The 17,040-nt window shown below is 43.2% G+C and overlaps 2 protein-coding genes across 3 annotated transcripts in view; both read left to right on the top strand.

Moving 5' to 3' along the window:
- NCK2 (NCK adaptor protein 2) overlaps positions 1-17,040 on the top strand; it is an 83,098-nt gene that overhangs the window by 445 nt on the left and 65,613 nt on the right. The window contains exon 2 of one of the 2 annotated variants that reach the window (XM_084513636.1): positions 5,790-5,868. The exons of the other annotated variant lie outside the window; for it this stretch is intronic. The gene's annotated coding sequence lies outside the window, so the exon portion shown is untranslated. The remainder of the gene's footprint in view (positions 1-5,789; positions 5,869-17,040) is intronic. 2 annotated transcript variants of the gene reach the window in all.
- Positions 71-13,535, top strand: LOC311433986 (uncharacterized protein). The gene is made up of 3 exons (XM_084513736.1): positions 71-879; positions 12,439-12,660; positions 13,197-13,535. Exons 1-3 carry the CDS (start codon positions 858-860, stop codon positions 13,268-13,270), a joined length of 318 nt encoding a protein of 105 aa, XP_084369862.1. The 5' UTR covers positions 71-857; the 3' UTR covers positions 13,271-13,535.

The following is a 17,040-nucleotide window of genomic DNA, read 5'->3' as shown; positions in this document are numbered from 1 at the left end:
CGGGGTGCGGGGAATATTCTGGTAACCCCCCCCCCCCCCCAACACCACAGCCCTCTCTCCATCCCTGAGCTCCCACTTCAGCAGCCCGAAAAAGCGATGAGCAGGACCACGTCAGACCCCGAACCGCGGGGTTTCGCCGTCAGCAGGACGACAGAAAGCTTCAAAACCCCAAAAGTTAACAGCCTCCCCCCCCCACACACACACACAGGGCAAGGCACAGGCAGGGTGCCCACAACCTCACTGGGTTTTGAGGTGCCTCCACAGACTAAATGTGGCCCCCGCTCGCCGCCCTCCTGTTCTTTTGTTAGTTTCCAACTTGGTCGCGTCCCAGCCTGCCTCCCCGAGCCGGACCCCGCTCCTTTTGTGTGCCGGGAGGCAACATTTGCTCCCCGGGATCACGCTGCTGCCATCGTGGCCGGCCAACGGAGGAGAGCTGGGCTCATCGGAGGAGAGCTGGGCTCGGAGGAGAGCCGGGCTCGTCGTCCACCAGCGTCCTCGACAGCCACGGAGCTCCCCGGCCTAGCCACGCGTGCCTGGTGTCACGGAGAGCCGGGGCCGGGAGCTTAACATGGAGGAGTTGGGAAGGGCTGGCAGGGCAGGAGCGCGGCAGGAATGTCTCCCGAGAGCGCTGCTCGCTTCTCCTCCTGCTTTTGAGGAATCCTCAACAGCCGGCACCGTGGCAGTGGCACCGTGTGGTGAGCCCGAGGGGGGATCGTGGCTTCTGCTGGAAAATTGCTTTGTAGCTTCTCAGAAATAGCCAGGTTTACGGCTGGGGAAATTGGAAGTCTCTGGGCTGGCCCCGGTCGATTTAAGCAGCCTCGTCCTCATAGCTGACTTTCTTGAAACTTTGACAGAAGATGTCGCTTTTGGGAGCAGAAAGTAAGCATAGAGACAGAAGGCACCTGTACTGCTAAGATCAAGCCTGTAATTAGCAAATATTTTAATATAGGCCATGAAACAGATACAGACTCATTGCAACGTTAGCTCTCCTTGCAGCTTTTCTGTCGCTGCGCTGCTATCTTTCGTACTAGCCTTTTACCTCTGCTAGATGGTATTTCTGATGTCTGTTGTGGTACAGTGGGACTCAGGATCTCTTGTGCTGTCTTTCTCCAAAACCAACAGCAGAGTTAGTCACTGATGGTTGCTTATATTGTGTCCTTGCTGCTGAATATACGATAAATCCCAAACTTCAGCCTTTGCCTAGCTGCTGCGATGGAAAGGGAACTTATCCCTTTTCTGTCCTTCCTCTCTTTTCTCTATAGTTTCCTGCCTAGCTGCGTGGGAGCGTTGAGGAAAGGTATTTGCTCTCTTATGTGTCACGTCACATCTACTATGTGCTAAAGAAGAGGGACAAGGTCAGCAGCATCTGCTTTGTTTCCAGCCTTTGTATTTTTTTTAGCGTGGTGTTGCTGTTGACATTTGTTATTCCTTTGCTCATGGTGCTTTCCTTAGCAGTTACAGTAGTGACTCAAAAGCGATGTTTGGGCAGTATTGTTTGCCGGTCATAGCCTCAAGCAGCAGCAGAACTACCTGAAGTGTCCTTCTTTTTCATGCCACACGAGCGTAAAACCTGCTCCAGGCTCACAGAGGCAGGTGCTCTATCAATTTACCTGCTGCAGGATCGAAATCAAAACCAAGATGCCTTTGAATCTGATGCTTACAGATGTTCTAGAAAATGATTTCTGCTTGCGTCGAAGGCTTGCGGTTTCTGAACCATGGCTCTTCCCGTCCCCTGTGCTCTCCGAAAGGGGGGTTGCTGGCGGGAGTTAGCAGAGATGTTTGAAGGAAGGCACCAACAAACCCCAGGTGCTGCCGCATTTTGGTTAGTGTGGTCAGACCTGAAGTGAGGTGCTGGACACACCGCTGAGCTGAAGTAGGTCATCGCACGTGGTCTGCTCTGCCAGTGCTGTGAGCGGAGGCGCGCTGCAGTCAGGCTGCTTTCTACTTCTGCTGAAATAATAAACTTCCAGGCAATACCCTTTATCCTTCTATTTACCAGGCATACAGGAATGTTGCAAAACGATAGCTCCCACGGAGCCGGAGAGTCAAGGATCCCTGGTAGCTCCTGGATTGGAAGGCCTTCACAGGCTACAGGGATGGCGTTTGTCATGTGGCAGATAGGCAGATAGCATTGTTTCTTCCTCCTAAAGCACACAAGTGAGGCCTATACGACGAATTTAACTAGCATACTCTCATGTGGTCTTTTGAAATAGATGCTGGACGAGATCTGGTGACTTCTGCCTTTCGAAAAACAGCTTTCCTGTTTATTTTGCTTTGTGAGTGCATGAAGGTTGGCCAGCCCAGGTATCCTAAGCTATTTCCTGTTTTAGGGCGCTCCATTTATTTTTTTCTTACCGATTCAATTAGATCCACTAGTTTCCTCATCGTAACTTAGCCATCAGCGTTCTGCCCAGTTAAACTGTTGCTCTGTTTCATGGTGGGTACAGTGATTCTTTCAATTGTTTTTTTTTTTTTTTTTTTTTTCTAGAGTAATCATTTTTCCTCTGTCGTGGTGAGGATTCTTAATTATTTCATAAATGCTAATGAAGTGAGTAAATTGGAAGTGCATTGAGATATGAAATACATACTTTTATATCCCATTAAATATATATGACACAACAAATGAATTTGTCTCCCACCGTTAACAAGCCGAGTTCCTGTTTTAAAGCCAGCGTAAATAACTTGGTGTGCAGGGAGGTGCCTTGGCGGCGTACGTTCTTAAGCTTTGGGTAGAGTATTGTAAATTTGGGGAGTTCATACGGAGAGAAATAAATCCTGATTAGAGAACAGCAACCCGTTGCATTTTACATTATTACAGGTATTACACAATAAACCGCTGTCGGTGAAGTTTTAGAAATACTCCTGTTGAGAAAAACGTCTGTTAGAGTGGAAGCTCAGACGTGGCAGCGTGCCCAATATCTGTTCGAAGGGGTAGAAACGCGCTGCGTGGCTTAGAGGCTTTTTCCCTCTATAGGTTCGTTGCCCTGCTTTTGGTCCTGATCTCATTAACGTGTGTTAATATGGTGACATGTAACTAATAGTCACTAGGCAGTGAAGCACAGTGGAGTGAGCATGCTGGGACTCCTGACAGATACCTGAATGCTGAGAAATGTTGCATCTCTCTTAGTCGTGAGGATACAGATGCAAAATGAATGCAATACAGGTGCACTTTTGATCTGAGCTGACGAAACTTGATCCAGTTTTACTCAACCTTGACTCATTTAAGTTATTGTCTGCAGACAGCTCACAGCTATATAAATAGCTATGGAAATGTGAAAACAGGTGTTGAGAGATACCACAGGTAGAGTGTAGCTAAAACTTTACTATGAAAACCTGCTATATTTAGGACATTCACCAAATCTGATAGTAACGAGAAGCAAAAGTCAAATGAAATACATTTTTTAAATTAAAAATGATTTTGGAACGAAAATGGTAGCTCATTACCATAGTGTTTCATCAGGTTTCAGAAACACGTTTGATAGGCAGGGCATTTTCTTTGTCTGTCGCTTAGCAGGGACCTAAAGCATCATCTCTGGAGGAGCGTGGATAGTGTTTGCTGTGTCAGGGCTGGAGTGTTTAGCCAAAATGGGTTAATAACCAAAAATAAATGAGCAGGCCTGCAGATTTTTTTTTTTTTCCTTTTGTGGAAAGTCAAATTTCAGCCTTAACCCTGTTACGGTTTTTAAGGTCTAGAGTGTTGAGAGCATTTGTGGGGGCTTTGATAAGGAGAAATGTCAGGGATATGAAAGCAGACAGCCCAGTTTGAGGGAGGAGGATGCTGAGGCCCCTTGGTGAAGCAGGGGCGCTGAGGCGTGTCCCGTTAGGGTGCGAGGAGCTGCTCGGCTGCCTTTTTCTATGGGTTACGCTAGGTCAGCTTGGTGCACATCTGGGGAAGCAGTCCAACTGCAGGACGGTGGGAGCAGGGTTAGCAAAAAAGGTCTGGTCTGTGTGGTGGTTTGGCCTTCTTTGTGTGCTTTTTTATTTAAAGAAGATAAAAGCTGTTGAAAGCGAGCCCAGTTCTCTCATGATTTAACTTCACTGTCCTTATATTAAAGTTAGTTGCTGAGCAGAGTTTTAGAACTTGCCCTTCAGATTGGGAATAGATCACTGCAGGTTGGGAGTGTTTCAGAAAGGAATTGCATTTATTACGTATGCAAAAGATAGGTTAAATCTATGGTTGTAAACATAGGATTCTCAAACTTGTCCAATTTAGGTTGACCAAAGTAATCAATTTTTGTATACTGCTCAAGTTACTTCACTATGTAGGAAAATAGTAGTCCCTTCTCAGATTTAGGACAGAAGGGGAAAAGAAGAGAAGGACAGAAGAGGAACACTAAATCCAGCTAAAACTTACTGTACACACAGGGAGTTAAATTGTATAACTCCGAATTTCTTTAGGGCATTCTGGACTAAGCAAACATTTCAAGGAACAGCAATAAATTAAGCCTCCTGTTTAGCAAAGCCTGGCACTGATAACAGCAGGGAGGGATCCCAGGTATCGATCGGCGCGACCTCCTGCCTGTAATGAACGGGGGAGCACCCTCAGCACGGTGAGGTGTGGCTGTTTTTCCTTCCTGCCCTTGCAGTAACCGTGTGTTCATTACCTTCATTTTCTCCCATGCCCATTGTGGGTCCTGACGTGCTTCCAGTGCCACCTCGGGCTGCTGCCGCTCGTGATGAAGTTACTTCTGAGCTGACACCCCAGCGCTGCTGCGGACGGAGGCGAGGGAATTATTTTGAACTTTGTAACGTGGAAGGAAAGATAGGCGGCTGCACGATAAGACAGATTCTTGTGGCGGATTGTGAGAGCTGTCACGACAACAAATCGCATGCTCGTTTCTCTGAATGATGGTGCGCCTCCAAACATACGAAGGGTGTTGCCCAATTTGACAGGTCTGGAAGGATGACGTGCCGGGGATCCTGGAGGCTGGGGCTGGATGAATGTCTGGCTTCACAAAACTTATTGCAGGTTTTCCTTGGTTTTGAGCTCAGGTAGAAAAATGAGTGCCCTTTGGGTTTGTTTGTTTGTTTTGCTTTTTTTTTTTTTTTTTTGAATAGATTTAGTATTTGTTGAAAAGTTACTTAGTAATTTTAGTTTGAAAGTTTGCCAGGTTAACAGAAGAGAAAACACATTTGTACGTCATCTGGTCACTTTAAAGATCAGTATGTTTTGAATGCTTTCAGTGTTTTTATTAAGGACTTCAACAAAACCAGAAGGACAAGCATTGAGTCCAGAGCAAGCACTTTGTTTACTGATCTTTATTTTGTTTTTTTTTTTTTTTCAGGTAGTCTTCCTGCTGTCTTGCCAGGGAGTGTGCAAACACCCCTGTTAGGTGTGCTGCAGAGAGCAGGGCAGGGAGCTCACACCTGTATAGATGGAGCAGGGACGGTGGCACAGACGTTTGGTTTGGTTTATTTTTGGCCTCGGCTGTTGTTTATTCATAATGTTGCACTTTCAGTTAGACAGCTGGTTTTGGTTTAACCCGACTCCAGAAGTCTTGTAAAGCTCAATACAAACCTGTAAATACTGATTCTGTGGATTTCGGATGGGAATGTTATGCTGGGTTATAATCCTGAAGGATCTGGCACTCTGGGGTAGCCCTGACTCAACTGATAGGCAAACAGCAGTTTTTAATGACTAGTATTTGACTTTTTTATTATTAGTATTATTTTATTTTTAGTAGTGCTTTGAGTTTTTTTTTAGCAACACCGTCTGTGCCTGTACCACAAAAGAATTAAAAATAAGGTACTTTTTTCAGCAGCTAAATAGTGCCTTTTTGTATCTTTAGTCTTCCCTACCAGAACTGTGTGGAACCCTGTTGATGCAGTAACTTTGGTAGTGTAAGCGAAGGCACAGCATTTTTCCCAGTGAGTATTGAAATTTTGTGAAAGTCCTTGCTATTTTTGGAGCTTTGTGGTTTTAATTAAGAATGTTTTTGTTCCAGTCATAAAAGAAATTGGCTTCGGTATATCTTGCTTAAATTTGTTTTCCTTTAATCATTACATCTTGAATAAAAAAATATGTAGATGGTGTTTGTAGGTATAAAGGCTGAAATTTTTTACATCAAAAGAGAGTGTAAGCCTTTCAGAGCATAAACATATTGAGCATCACCGTGTCTGTCTTTTAAAAAGGAAAAAAAAAAGGTTGAAAGAAGAACGATGATCAATATCCTTCCTTTATGTTTTCAGTTTGTAGGCACTCTTTCTGCTAGTGCTGTGGGGATAACAGAAATAATTATATTGTGGGCTATTCATAAATTCACACTGTTTTGAATTCCATTTAATTCAAATAGAGAAAGAAGTTAATGCTAATATCCCAAATAATTAATGCTATAATAAAGGATCTGCCTTCCACTTGACACTGAATGACTTATGTTCCATTACATCAAAAGGCTTGAATCATTTTGAGCATTCAATATTAAAAATCTAGTTCATGAATATTAGAAATTTAATCAGATAGCTCAGTGAGGACTGTGCGGATTGTATTGGGTTTAAACACGGGTAATAATAAAGCTTGTGTTTAGCACGAGTATCAAAATATGACACATCGTTTTTATGAGCTCGGAGGCTCTTAAGGGATGCGCGGGGAATCGTAATGAACTGTTACAGGCCTCCTATGACAGGAAACTATTGAAGTCTGCGCAATGTTGTTCTTGGGGCTTTGTGAGCCTTCTGCCGCCAGTACTACCTTGTCATCCTGACGGCTGTACTCCGCTAGGGTCTTTTCCATTTCTGCTGATCAGAGGTCCTGGCTGTTTATTTTGTTCAGATATTCCTTTTGTCGGCCCGGAATACCAGGAAGACAAGTTGTTAGAGCTTAGTCACAATGTTCTTGTTTTTTTTTTTTTTTTTTTGTATCCCAACTTTTCCTGTTGTTACTGTGGCCCTGTGAAAACGGAGGCATGTGCTTAGCTACTGCTAGTGGTCCTATTGAAATGCCTCCCTGTGTTTACAAAACACGAAGCTAAGCCCGTAAGTCTTCTCAAGTCAAGAACCAAAATTGCACTGCTGGTCAACTATTTTTTTTTCTTTTAAGCTATACATTCTTTAACTTGCCAAGACACGTATGCTAAATTATGTGCTGAACTTCTGTCGGCAGTGTCACACAGCCAGGCTCAACGCCTATCCACTAACTAATGACATAACCCTAAGCATTTCCATAAAATTAGTGGGGCTGCTGGTAGTTTATCCCTATTTAATGAACAACACAGTATTGAGATAGAAAAACAAGGAGGGATCAGGCAGTGGTTGATGGAGCGCCTGCTGAAGGTGATGGACAAAGAAAACTCCACACTGGGAAGGACAAGGAATAGTTTAGCTTGGTGTTTAATTTCAAAATATGGAAACCTAGAATTTAAAACAGAAAAGCAGATTGTATGAAAGCAACTCAGAAAAAAAGGGTAAAAAACACAGTACAAGAAAAGCCCTGAAAGGCTTTGAGAATCCTCTCTTCTGGAGGAATTGAGATGTATGTTAATGCTGACTGGGGAAAGTTTTAAAAACTGGTTATTTCAACATGTTTTAACTATAATATGTTGTTTAATAGTGTAACTAGGCATAGTTGATATGTCTTTTCAGGTTGTCCTTGTGATTTATCTGCTTTGTTCTTTGGTTTTCTTACTTCTGGATGGATAATTTTAGTGGTCAAGTAGTTGGGCATCTGGATTCCTTAGAGGTAATACAAGCTACGTGCTCATGGTTCAAAGATGATACCATGTGTAACTGCGAATTATGGTATCTGGCTGAATGGATATTGTCTTACTCTTCTGCAGAAATGGCATTCGTGTGTTAGCAAGCGTGTGCAGCGACAGAAGCAGCTTAGTATCCAGTAGTTGTGCTGTGCTTGCTAAGTAGCTAGCGTCATTTTAAATGCTGCGTTCCTCAAAGATGGAAATCCTGAGTCTGATGCCAGAAAATCGTGAATGCAGGTAGTCAAGGTGGAGTTTTACCAGACAAGGTTATTTTTCTGGTAGCTCAGGCTGAGCACCTGTTGCTGTATTATCAAGTCCCTTCAGTTACGAAGAAATGTAGTAGGGGGTTGGTGTGCTGTGGCAAGTGCAGCCATAAAAAGTGGTGCGTTCATTCAAACTGGCTTATGGTTTTAGATGTGTACGTGTCAAAATACTTCAGCATTTCAAAATAAAATCACTTGAATATATAAATATAAGGTCAGAATATGGGTACTACAGGTTAACTTTTTTAATACAAATTCTGTAGTCTTTATTAAGCTTTTGTAAAAAATTGAAATCTTGATTTACAAGCAATCATAAACTGTTTCCATAACTGCCCTATATAACAGGTAATACCTAAAGATGGGAATAAAGTGCATTTTAGATGCAATTCCTCAAGGTCTTGGCTAGAATCGTGCTTGTGTATTTAGAGTCATCTTTCTTTACCTCCACTTTCTGCTTGTGTCTTTAGCTAACTGTAGAAAGAGCACATTTTTGAGATGCCAGTACCAGCCTGGGAAGGAGCGTGCTCTTCAGCAAAATAATTGCTGGCTACCCGGCAGTGGTAAAGTCTCTTTTGCCACCGACTATGTAAAGACCAGCTTGGCATTTCAAGTTCCAGCTGCAGCTGGCAGTTTAATGGTTGTTTTCCAGTGTACAAACTGGATGTGTTTGACAAAGGAGGGGTTAGGAATCAGTAACCATGGGACTGCTGCGTGTCACCTCTGGCCTTCTCTGCTCGTGTGGGAGGTGCCCGTAAAGGTCCAGGTCAGGGCTCGTGAGCTGCCAACACTTCAGAAACCAAGATCATGAAACGTAGCATCACACAGCTTCAGTCACATCCCCCAGCCAGCTGCCACCCAGCAGCTCTCAGCCCAGCTGGTTTGGGCCGGGGGGAAATAAATCCTATTTTGCCTTTCAGTTTGGGGAGTTTGTGAGTCTCTTCCTTCCTGCTTTTCCATTTTGTAGTGTTTCTGTACGTAGCTGTGAGTGGGAATAGACTTGACAGCGAGTGCATGTATTTTGGGGTTGCCTATAATCCATTCGTATGGCAGAAATATTTTAGCAATTAAAAAAATCATTAAATGAAACTAAAAACCAACCAACCAACAAAAACCCCTTTATATCTAGTGTAGCATATTTCTGCTCATTTAAGAAGTAAATCAGCACGAGCTGACTCAAACGCCACAGTTAAAATTTGTTAAAAATGCAGTGGGTGAGGTTTCTGAACTGAGCACAGCTCATCCACACTTTTGAACCCTTGTTTGCAGCATTTCTGTAGAATTGTTTTAAGCTGGCTTCTTCTTCCCTTAATGCCTTCTGGCGCTGCAGCAGGACGGTGGGATGGGCTCAGCTGGAAGGTGAGTCCCCACACGCTTCAGTCCGTAAGTGGCTTTTTCACCAAAGGAAAAGCAGCGCTTTCACACGGAGGAAGAATCGTGAGGTTTTATGTCGGGTTTGTATCGTTTTCAGCGCAGTTGTTTTAAAATGGCAGTAAATTTGCAGAAGGCTGAAATGGGGAGTGCTGTGTTTTTGTAGCAGTCCTGGGGAGCAGGCTGTGCGGCTCTGCAGCTGCGGTGCGAGTGCTGTGGCAGGACATTGTCTTTCCTCCCACCCCCTGCGGAAATCCCGCAGCTCCGTGCCCTAACCCCTCTTTCAGAGCATCCGTGTGTGCCTCCTGCCCCCAGCCTCCCTTCTGTTTCCTCCGCAGTCCCGTGTGGGCGCTGGGCATCGCCTTAGAAATGCACGTGTTGGGATTAATTCACTTTCCGAGTGGCTGTCGAGGAGCTGAATGGCATCCTGCTGGCATGTCAGAAGCCCCTTGTCCAACAGCCCCTCGTAAAGCCTCTGTAGAGGCTGTTACTCGTATATCCTTCACGTCCAGGGAGTCATTCCTTGAAATTAACAGCTGCAAAGGGGATTTGGCTGGAGATATTTTTGTTCTTGCTGTGGTGGCTCGCTATGCTGAGCATGGAGTGCCACACCAGCCACAGAAGCATGGTCGGCTGCTTGCTTCATCTGTTTGGGAGGAAAGTAAGCTAGATGTTCATTTTTTAGTAATATTCCTCTAGAACATTGTTATTATGAAAAGTCTGAAACATAGCTTTAGGTTTTCAGCTTGTAGATGGGCTTTAACATACTTCATGCCAGTTGCTGAGGCTCCTTAGTGCACTCTGAAACTTTACTTTTAAGGGTAGGTACAGGAAAGCGAGTTGGAGGATATAAAGCTTGAGCTTAAAGAGGCTGAAAAGAGGGATTCATGATTTATGCTCATTAGTGTTAAATCCTTTTGTAGCTTTAAAAAAAAAAAAAAAGTATACTTTTAAGGTTGTTTTCTTCTATATTTATAAAAGGTGATTCTTGGTGTCTGCCATCTTTCACTGCAAAGTAGGCACAACGCAGGTGCCTAAGCTGTTGACCCATATAACCAACAACTTATATATCTTCAGCTAGTTTAGCTTCACGAGAAGAAGCAGCAGCAAAGTGATTTTTATATGAAGTCACTAGGTGAATAAACTTGTTCATGAAAGAAGGGCTTTAATTTTTCTCTGGTATGTCTAATTTTTTATCATTATGTGTGGACTTACAGAATGTGCTCAGCTGAGATTGATCACTGGTGTGTGAAATGACCAAATTATAACAATGGAGAGTTTTCTGAGGTGGGTAATATATTTTCATATGTAGCTTCCAGCAATGAGTTTAATACACCGAAGGCCACATTTTCAGTGCTTCTGTTATTGAAATGTAGTGCTCTGATCGTTTTTCTACTGAACTTCAATTTAGAGCTTGATCTGGAAAACATCCAAGGAGAAAAGCATCAAAGGAAAATAATAAGAATTGTCTCAGAATGCAGGAAGATCTTTAAGTATAAAATTAAAATATGCAGAAAGCTTTAAAAAAAATTTGCACAGAACACCTTAAAGGCTAAATCTGTAAGTGAGAAAGGAAAATAGCTTTACTGGCTTGTACCTTGAAGTAGTAATAGTTTGCTAACCTTGGGTTCAGGAAGTGAACTTCTGCGCTCTTACTGTTTATACCTTCGTTTCCCATCTTGAATCTTCTGGCTTTGCTTCAGCTCAGGGATTGTTACCATTTTAATGATAGATCCCCAAGGAGTATATTATTACTTGCAGAGCTCTGGTTTGGTTCTCTGCTTCAGTTCAAAGCCACCAGTTGAACTCTTCCAAAAATGTAATAAACCGAGTTAGGATACTTAAACCACTTACGCATGAATATATTCAGTTAACTTTGCAGAGACTTAGATTTGGGATTTTGGGAAGAAAAAACACGTGAAGAAGAAAACGGTGGTTAAAAGAAGAGTATGCATAGCTGAGAATCAGTTCTGTCTTTTAAACGTTTTAGTTGTGGCATTGTAAGAATTGCTTTTCTAGATACTCCTGCCTAGGATAGGTCCTTAGGACCCTGGCAGGTCCTGTATTGCTGTCCCAAATGTAGCCAGGCTAGTATCCTGTCACTGACAGTGGCTGCTAGCTTTTGCTTCAAAGGAAGGAAATCCTACAGACCAAAACCCCATTGTAACGGGAAGACAATAATCTGCCTGCTGCAGAGGGGTATGATACTCGTGTAGTTATTACATCTTAATTCTGCACTCAAAACTGTTGTTTTGCATCTTGTTTTATAAAACTTTGTCCTTCTGTCCTCTTGTAGTTACTCCGGAGAGCCTTAGGACAGGCAGCTACCGCAGGCTTGTGGCCAGGAGCCAGCCTGGGTGACGGCAGGGTTACAATTCGGGTCCAGCTGCGTGCCCGTGCCCGTACGGGCAGCTGTAGTTGGAGCAATTCCGCCAACAGTGTGGAAACAGCAGTGGGAGGACGGCAGCGGCTGTGCAGCTTCATTAGCTGGCTTCTCTTCTGCTTCCCACGCCGGGGGTTACAGATTATGATGGATGGTGAATTTCAAACCCATGGCCACCATGTCTTGCTGCAAGAAGATGTCCAGTAGGAATTTCTTCTGTCTTATCCAGAAACACCTCTGTGTATCGCACTGAAGTCTCTCTCATTTCAGCTTCCCGAGTGGGATTTTCCTTTCTTTGCAGCAGGTCTGGACGTGTCAGACGCAGTCTTGGGCTCTTCTTGAGTTGTTCTGGCAGCACCAGCAGGTGGTTTCCGTGCAACCTGCAAAACACATAGAAAGTGCTCTAAAGTGCAGGGGGTTTGTTTGTTTTTATTCCACCTTGCAACGAAATCTTAAAGTCTTCAGGAAATCTAGCATACTTCACTTGTCTGCTGGGCACAGTAAAACTTTGCTGTAGCGAGTGGAAGCTGCTTTTCATCCCACCCACATGCTCAGTCTGCCTAAAAAGCCCAGATACTGGCTGAGGGGGAGAGGTCTGCTCATCAACCTAAATCTCAGCAGGCACGGTGACTTTTTTTTTCACTTCTTCTTTTATTACAGAGGACTCGTCTGCCTGCTTTAGTTTCAACATTGTCTTTGCAGCTCAGCCCACACCTTTTTCCTGCTTTTCTAGGAATAGGTTCCCTAGATGGCAACATCAGCAGCTGGCAGCTCTGTGCTCATTACGCCTGGGGAAAAAAGCTCCAGATTTCTCAAACCCCACTGCCTCCAGCAGCGGCGAGTAGATGCGCTGTCACGGGGAGGAGATGCAAGTGGCAGCCACGCGGTAACCTCGTCTCTGGGGAGCTGGAGCAGCAGCGTGGATCCTGCTTTGGGACAGACAGGATTGATGAGGGTACGGCAACAGTGGCTGTGCAGTGGTAAATATCCCAGTCGCTGCTGCCATAAGATGCTTTAGGTGCTCACGAGTGGTTTCTTTGGATAGAATAGAAGTGCTCTGCTTCCACTAACAAATGTTGCTGTGGAATATGTACACAGGAAGCTCTTCAAAGACTAGGATCCACCTGTCTGCAGTAAGATTTTTCTTAATTCAGGTGTGTGTGTTTCAAAAAACTAAGTACCACCCCATAGCGCTTCTTGTCAGTGGAGTTATTACTTGCTGTTCATTTTCATCCTTGGGGTAAAAGAAAAGGTATTTATTTGCTAAGATAACTTAGTTTCAAGAGGTGACATAAGGAGGAAAAAGAAGGTAAAACTGAATGTGCCAGCAAAAAAATAAATAAAAAAAATCTTCATTTATGTCTATTGGAAAATACCATGATTTGTGATTTTGACTTTGCTAAAGAAAGTGAGGAAGAAAGTCATTCCAGTCATGGAATGGGATTTGAACGCAGTTTGCTAATCTATATTTTTTTCTATTTTTTGAAAAAGGATCGTTTAATCACAGATTGCCAATACTGGAAGGCAGGCATCCCTGCAAAGCAGAAGTTGTAGTACAAGGATGAACTAGTTGCTTCGTACCTACGGCGCAGGACTTGCTCATTTTGGCAACAGCAAGATGTTTAGTTCAGCTCAGCCAATTTTTGGAAACCTCACCCTAAATTGCTTAGCTCGGAGACTATGTGGTTCTTTCAGCCAGCAGGAGATCTTATTTCTTTCTCGGCTTAAAAAAAAAAAAAAAAATAATCAAAATTGTATCTGTTTGCTAATTGTTCTGTAATTTTTGAGTGTTACTTCATAACGTGCACCATTAAACTTTGTATGCAGGAAGGGTGAGAAGTAATTATTTCTTCTTCAGTTGCTTCACGCTGAAATAGCCATAAAACTCTTGATCCCAATTCTCCACTCTTCTGTGGCGTGTAAATCATTTACTTGGTGGCACGAGTGCAACGCATTTGTATAATTTGGGCACCAATGTTTATGTATTATTTCTGCTTCAGTCTCACTTAAGGAAAGTGTAAATAACTTCACATCGTTGTAAAACAGTAGGGAAATGAGCCTCCACGAGGTAAGGCATTAGATTTATTTTCTGGGGCGAATGAAGAGGTGCTTTGAAGCCTGATCAAAGCCCGAGCTCTCCGGTTGTGTGCGGGATGAAGTCGCTGGCATTTGGGTAGAATCTGTTGGCTTCGGGAGTTGTGGGCTTTTTTATTATTATTATTGTATTTTTTTTTTTTTATATAGGGATTTTATATTTCTGGAACCGCTACTCAACATATTTCTGGAAATGACAAATGCGCTGCCATATGGCACACCAGATTTCAAGCCACTCGGAGGTGCATGTGCGAATTTTAGAGTGCCTGGAAGAAATGAATGAAAACCACATTCTCAATTTTTATCTGTTGCGGAGCTCTGTAGGCAGATGACGGGGGAGGCTTTGAAGTAAATTCAGCTTGAGGGATCGCATGCTTATTTCTGAGCTGCAGCCCTAATGCAGCAAGGTGTAGATGTAATTTATGTGCCAAAATGCACGCTAATTTCGGGAGGGCTGTCGGCTCATGCGAGGCTGTGTTTATTCTCACAGATGCTGAGGAATAGGGAGCCCGTGCCCTGTGCTTCTTTTTGCTCCTGGCAGCTCCGTTACCATTTTCAGTCATTAATTTTCAACCATTTCCATGGGTTAACCTTTCTTTCAGGCTTTAATGACTGATCTTAACTCTTACATATGGTCGAACTGTTATTTTTGTATCCGTGTCTCCTTCAAAAGTACCCTATTGATTGTTTTTTCCTGAGTCGCTTTCTTAAGCTCTCGTTGGTTAGCAAAAGCTGAGGAAGTTCGTCCGGAGATCTTTGTCCCAGGGTTATTTTTAATCCTGGAGACTCTATGAAAGCTTCTGAAATGTAGAAAAGATGTGTGGGGAATTTGGTTTAGGTTAGAAAAAGCACCTTAGTTGTATGAAGAGGAAACTAAATAAGGGAGTTCATTATTAAGATCAGTTGCACATGTTTTTGACAGAGTTAAAGATGATGAATTTTAACATTTCATTCCTGTGTGAGGAGGGGGAAATCTCGTGGCATACGTAATTTGAATGATTAGTATTTTGCTTCAGAAGTCACTTAGCTGGTAGAATTTCAATTTAATTCTGTCTTCCTTCAGCAGTAAGAGATGGTTCATTGGGGAAATGGTTCCTCTACTAAATCCTCTCCCCCCATTTTTTTAGAGCTGTTTTACCTTGCCATGGTGATTGTTCCTACCAGCTTCCAGCCCTGCTTGTAAGCTCACCGTTGTGTGTTTGACCACCTCCGTAGCTGGGTTCAGCACCGTGTGCCCGGTCACTGCCGTTTCTGACCTTGGGAAGGAAATGTGGTTGTGCCTTCCCACCGCAGAAGCAGCATCAGCGTGGAGGGGTGCTGTGAAGTGATGCAGGGCAGTAACCCTGCACGTGTGCGGAGGTACCAGCAGTTCTTCCTTCCCTGGTGTCCCAGGGGAAAAAATGTTTTTCTTATTCCTGGGAAATAATCGATTCGTTAAGCCTGTGTTAATTAATACACCCGTTTGGCAAGGATGAAGCTTCTGCTCAGGACTGAGAAGCAGGAAGGTGCGGTGCCTGTAGGAGCACCCGGAGCTTCTTTGGGGCGTACACTGAAGGTTCCCCTAGTGCACCCCAGGGTGCCTTTCCCCACGTACAGGTACAGGTCACTGTTGTCCTTGCTCAGGGCATCTTAATTCAGAATGGGCTGACACTCAGCGTGCTGTTACTGATGCTATAAGCAGGTCCCTTTGTGAGTTGCAGCTCTCAGGCTTCCCTCTGTGCAGAAATGCTGGTTGTAAAATAGCTTAAGGGCAATGTTAATACACCATGGGTTTGTTAGGAAGGCGTTTTTCTTTGTATCCTCATCCGAAAACTCTTCTCTCACTTTTTGTAGGGAAGCTGGGCATGTTAACCTTTTAAAAGAAACTCTTAAAATCGCCAGGTGAACGTGGATTCAGCCACTGGAAGAATCCCTGTATGCTGAACCTTTTCATCTTGTACCTTTGACTTGGATCAAAATTAACAACAAAAATCTCCACAGCTGTCTTCTGAAAGGCTGGCTTGAATACATTAATATTTTACTTTGTTTTCTAGGATTAAATTTTAAGCTGTCAAATACAAAACTTCAGCTGAAACCCATGCTCTTTCGGTGCAGTATTCAGTGTAGGTGGTCTGCGTTTTCTGTTTTGTTTATAAATGTCTCTAAATTTATTGACTCTGAAACTTAGATGCATCAGAAAGGATGTCCTTCTCTAGGCTATTACCTTTATTTACTGTGAGATTGTTCTGAATACTTTTAAAAATTGGTTATTTATAACATTTAAATGTCATCAGCTTAATTATCAAAACAAAACTGCACAGTGCTTCTGTATGTGTTTTCCTTTCCCTTGTCTGTACAAGGAATTACTAATTGCATAAAATCTTCCTGCATCTTTTTTCAATGTCTTTTGGCTTACATTTTGACTGTTTTTGTCCTTTTTCTTCCGTAGTTTTTGCACCCCTCGACCTTGTTATTTATTTTCACACCATTATATTTTACGCCAGTCTCTCGCTCCGTACCTTATGCGAGGCGTGGGATCTTTACCAGTCGCTTATTAAAAGCCTAAATCTGCTATCTAAGCACTCATTTCAAAGACATCAGCGAGAAGCAATTTGGCAGATCTCTCTGCAATAAAATTAAGAAATGATTGCATGCCCATTCAAGCTTTAATCTAGATATTGCAGGTAATGACAGTAATGAAGATGGGAGAGTATGGTCTAGCAACCAGAATAGATCCCCTGTAGATTTGGTACTCTGCTTTACTCTTCGGTGCTGTTTGGAAAAGCCCTGGAGACCTGAAGCAGAACTCAGGCTGCCTTCAGGCAATCGATGTACAAATACTTTTAGTTCTGTAAGTTTTCTTTGAAGCAATAGTGTGTGTGTTGTTTTTTTTTTTTAATTATCATTTGGTCGTAATTAGCCTGAGTCAGTCTCCCAGATTTTGGGGGAAAATCCTACCCGACTGCGACCTACAAAAGTTCTGTAGTTTTTTGGGTGAGACTCTACAGTCTGTGTTTTTCAGTAATGTATTTATATAGGCATGCAGGATAATTTCAGAGTTTGCAGACGTGTTCCTTAGTCTGGTGGCTCCTTCCTTCAGTTGACTTGATAAATTTGAGCAATAGGTGCCAAGAACTTCTTAAAGCTTGTGTTTGTCAGCTTGCATACTCCATTTACTCGTTAGCAGCTCTCTTCTTTCAGCAGAAGGCCCAGCAGTTCTCTGAAAGTTGTGGGAAATAATCTTTCTGCTTGTGGATATATT

The sequence above is a fragment of the Aythya ferina genome (assembly GCF_964211825.1).
Source record: "Aythya ferina genome assembly, chromosome: 1".
Lineage (NCBI taxonomy): Eukaryota > Metazoa > Chordata > Aves > Anseriformes > Anatidae > Aythya > Aythya ferina.
This window is presented reverse-complemented; position numbering and strand designations above follow the sequence as displayed.

Coding starts and splice junctions, on each gene's coding strand:
- LOC311433986 (XM_084513736.1), top strand. CDS start 858: ATGTCGCTTTTGGGAGCAGAAA. Junction 880..12,438: donor GTCGCTTTTGGGAGCAGAAA/GTAAGCATAGAG, acceptor CTGCTTTTCTAG/GAATAGGTTCCCTAGATGGC. Junction 12,661..13,196: donor GACAGACAGGATTGATGAGG/GTACGGCAACAG, acceptor TTTTTGAAAAAG/GATCGTTTAATCACAGATTG.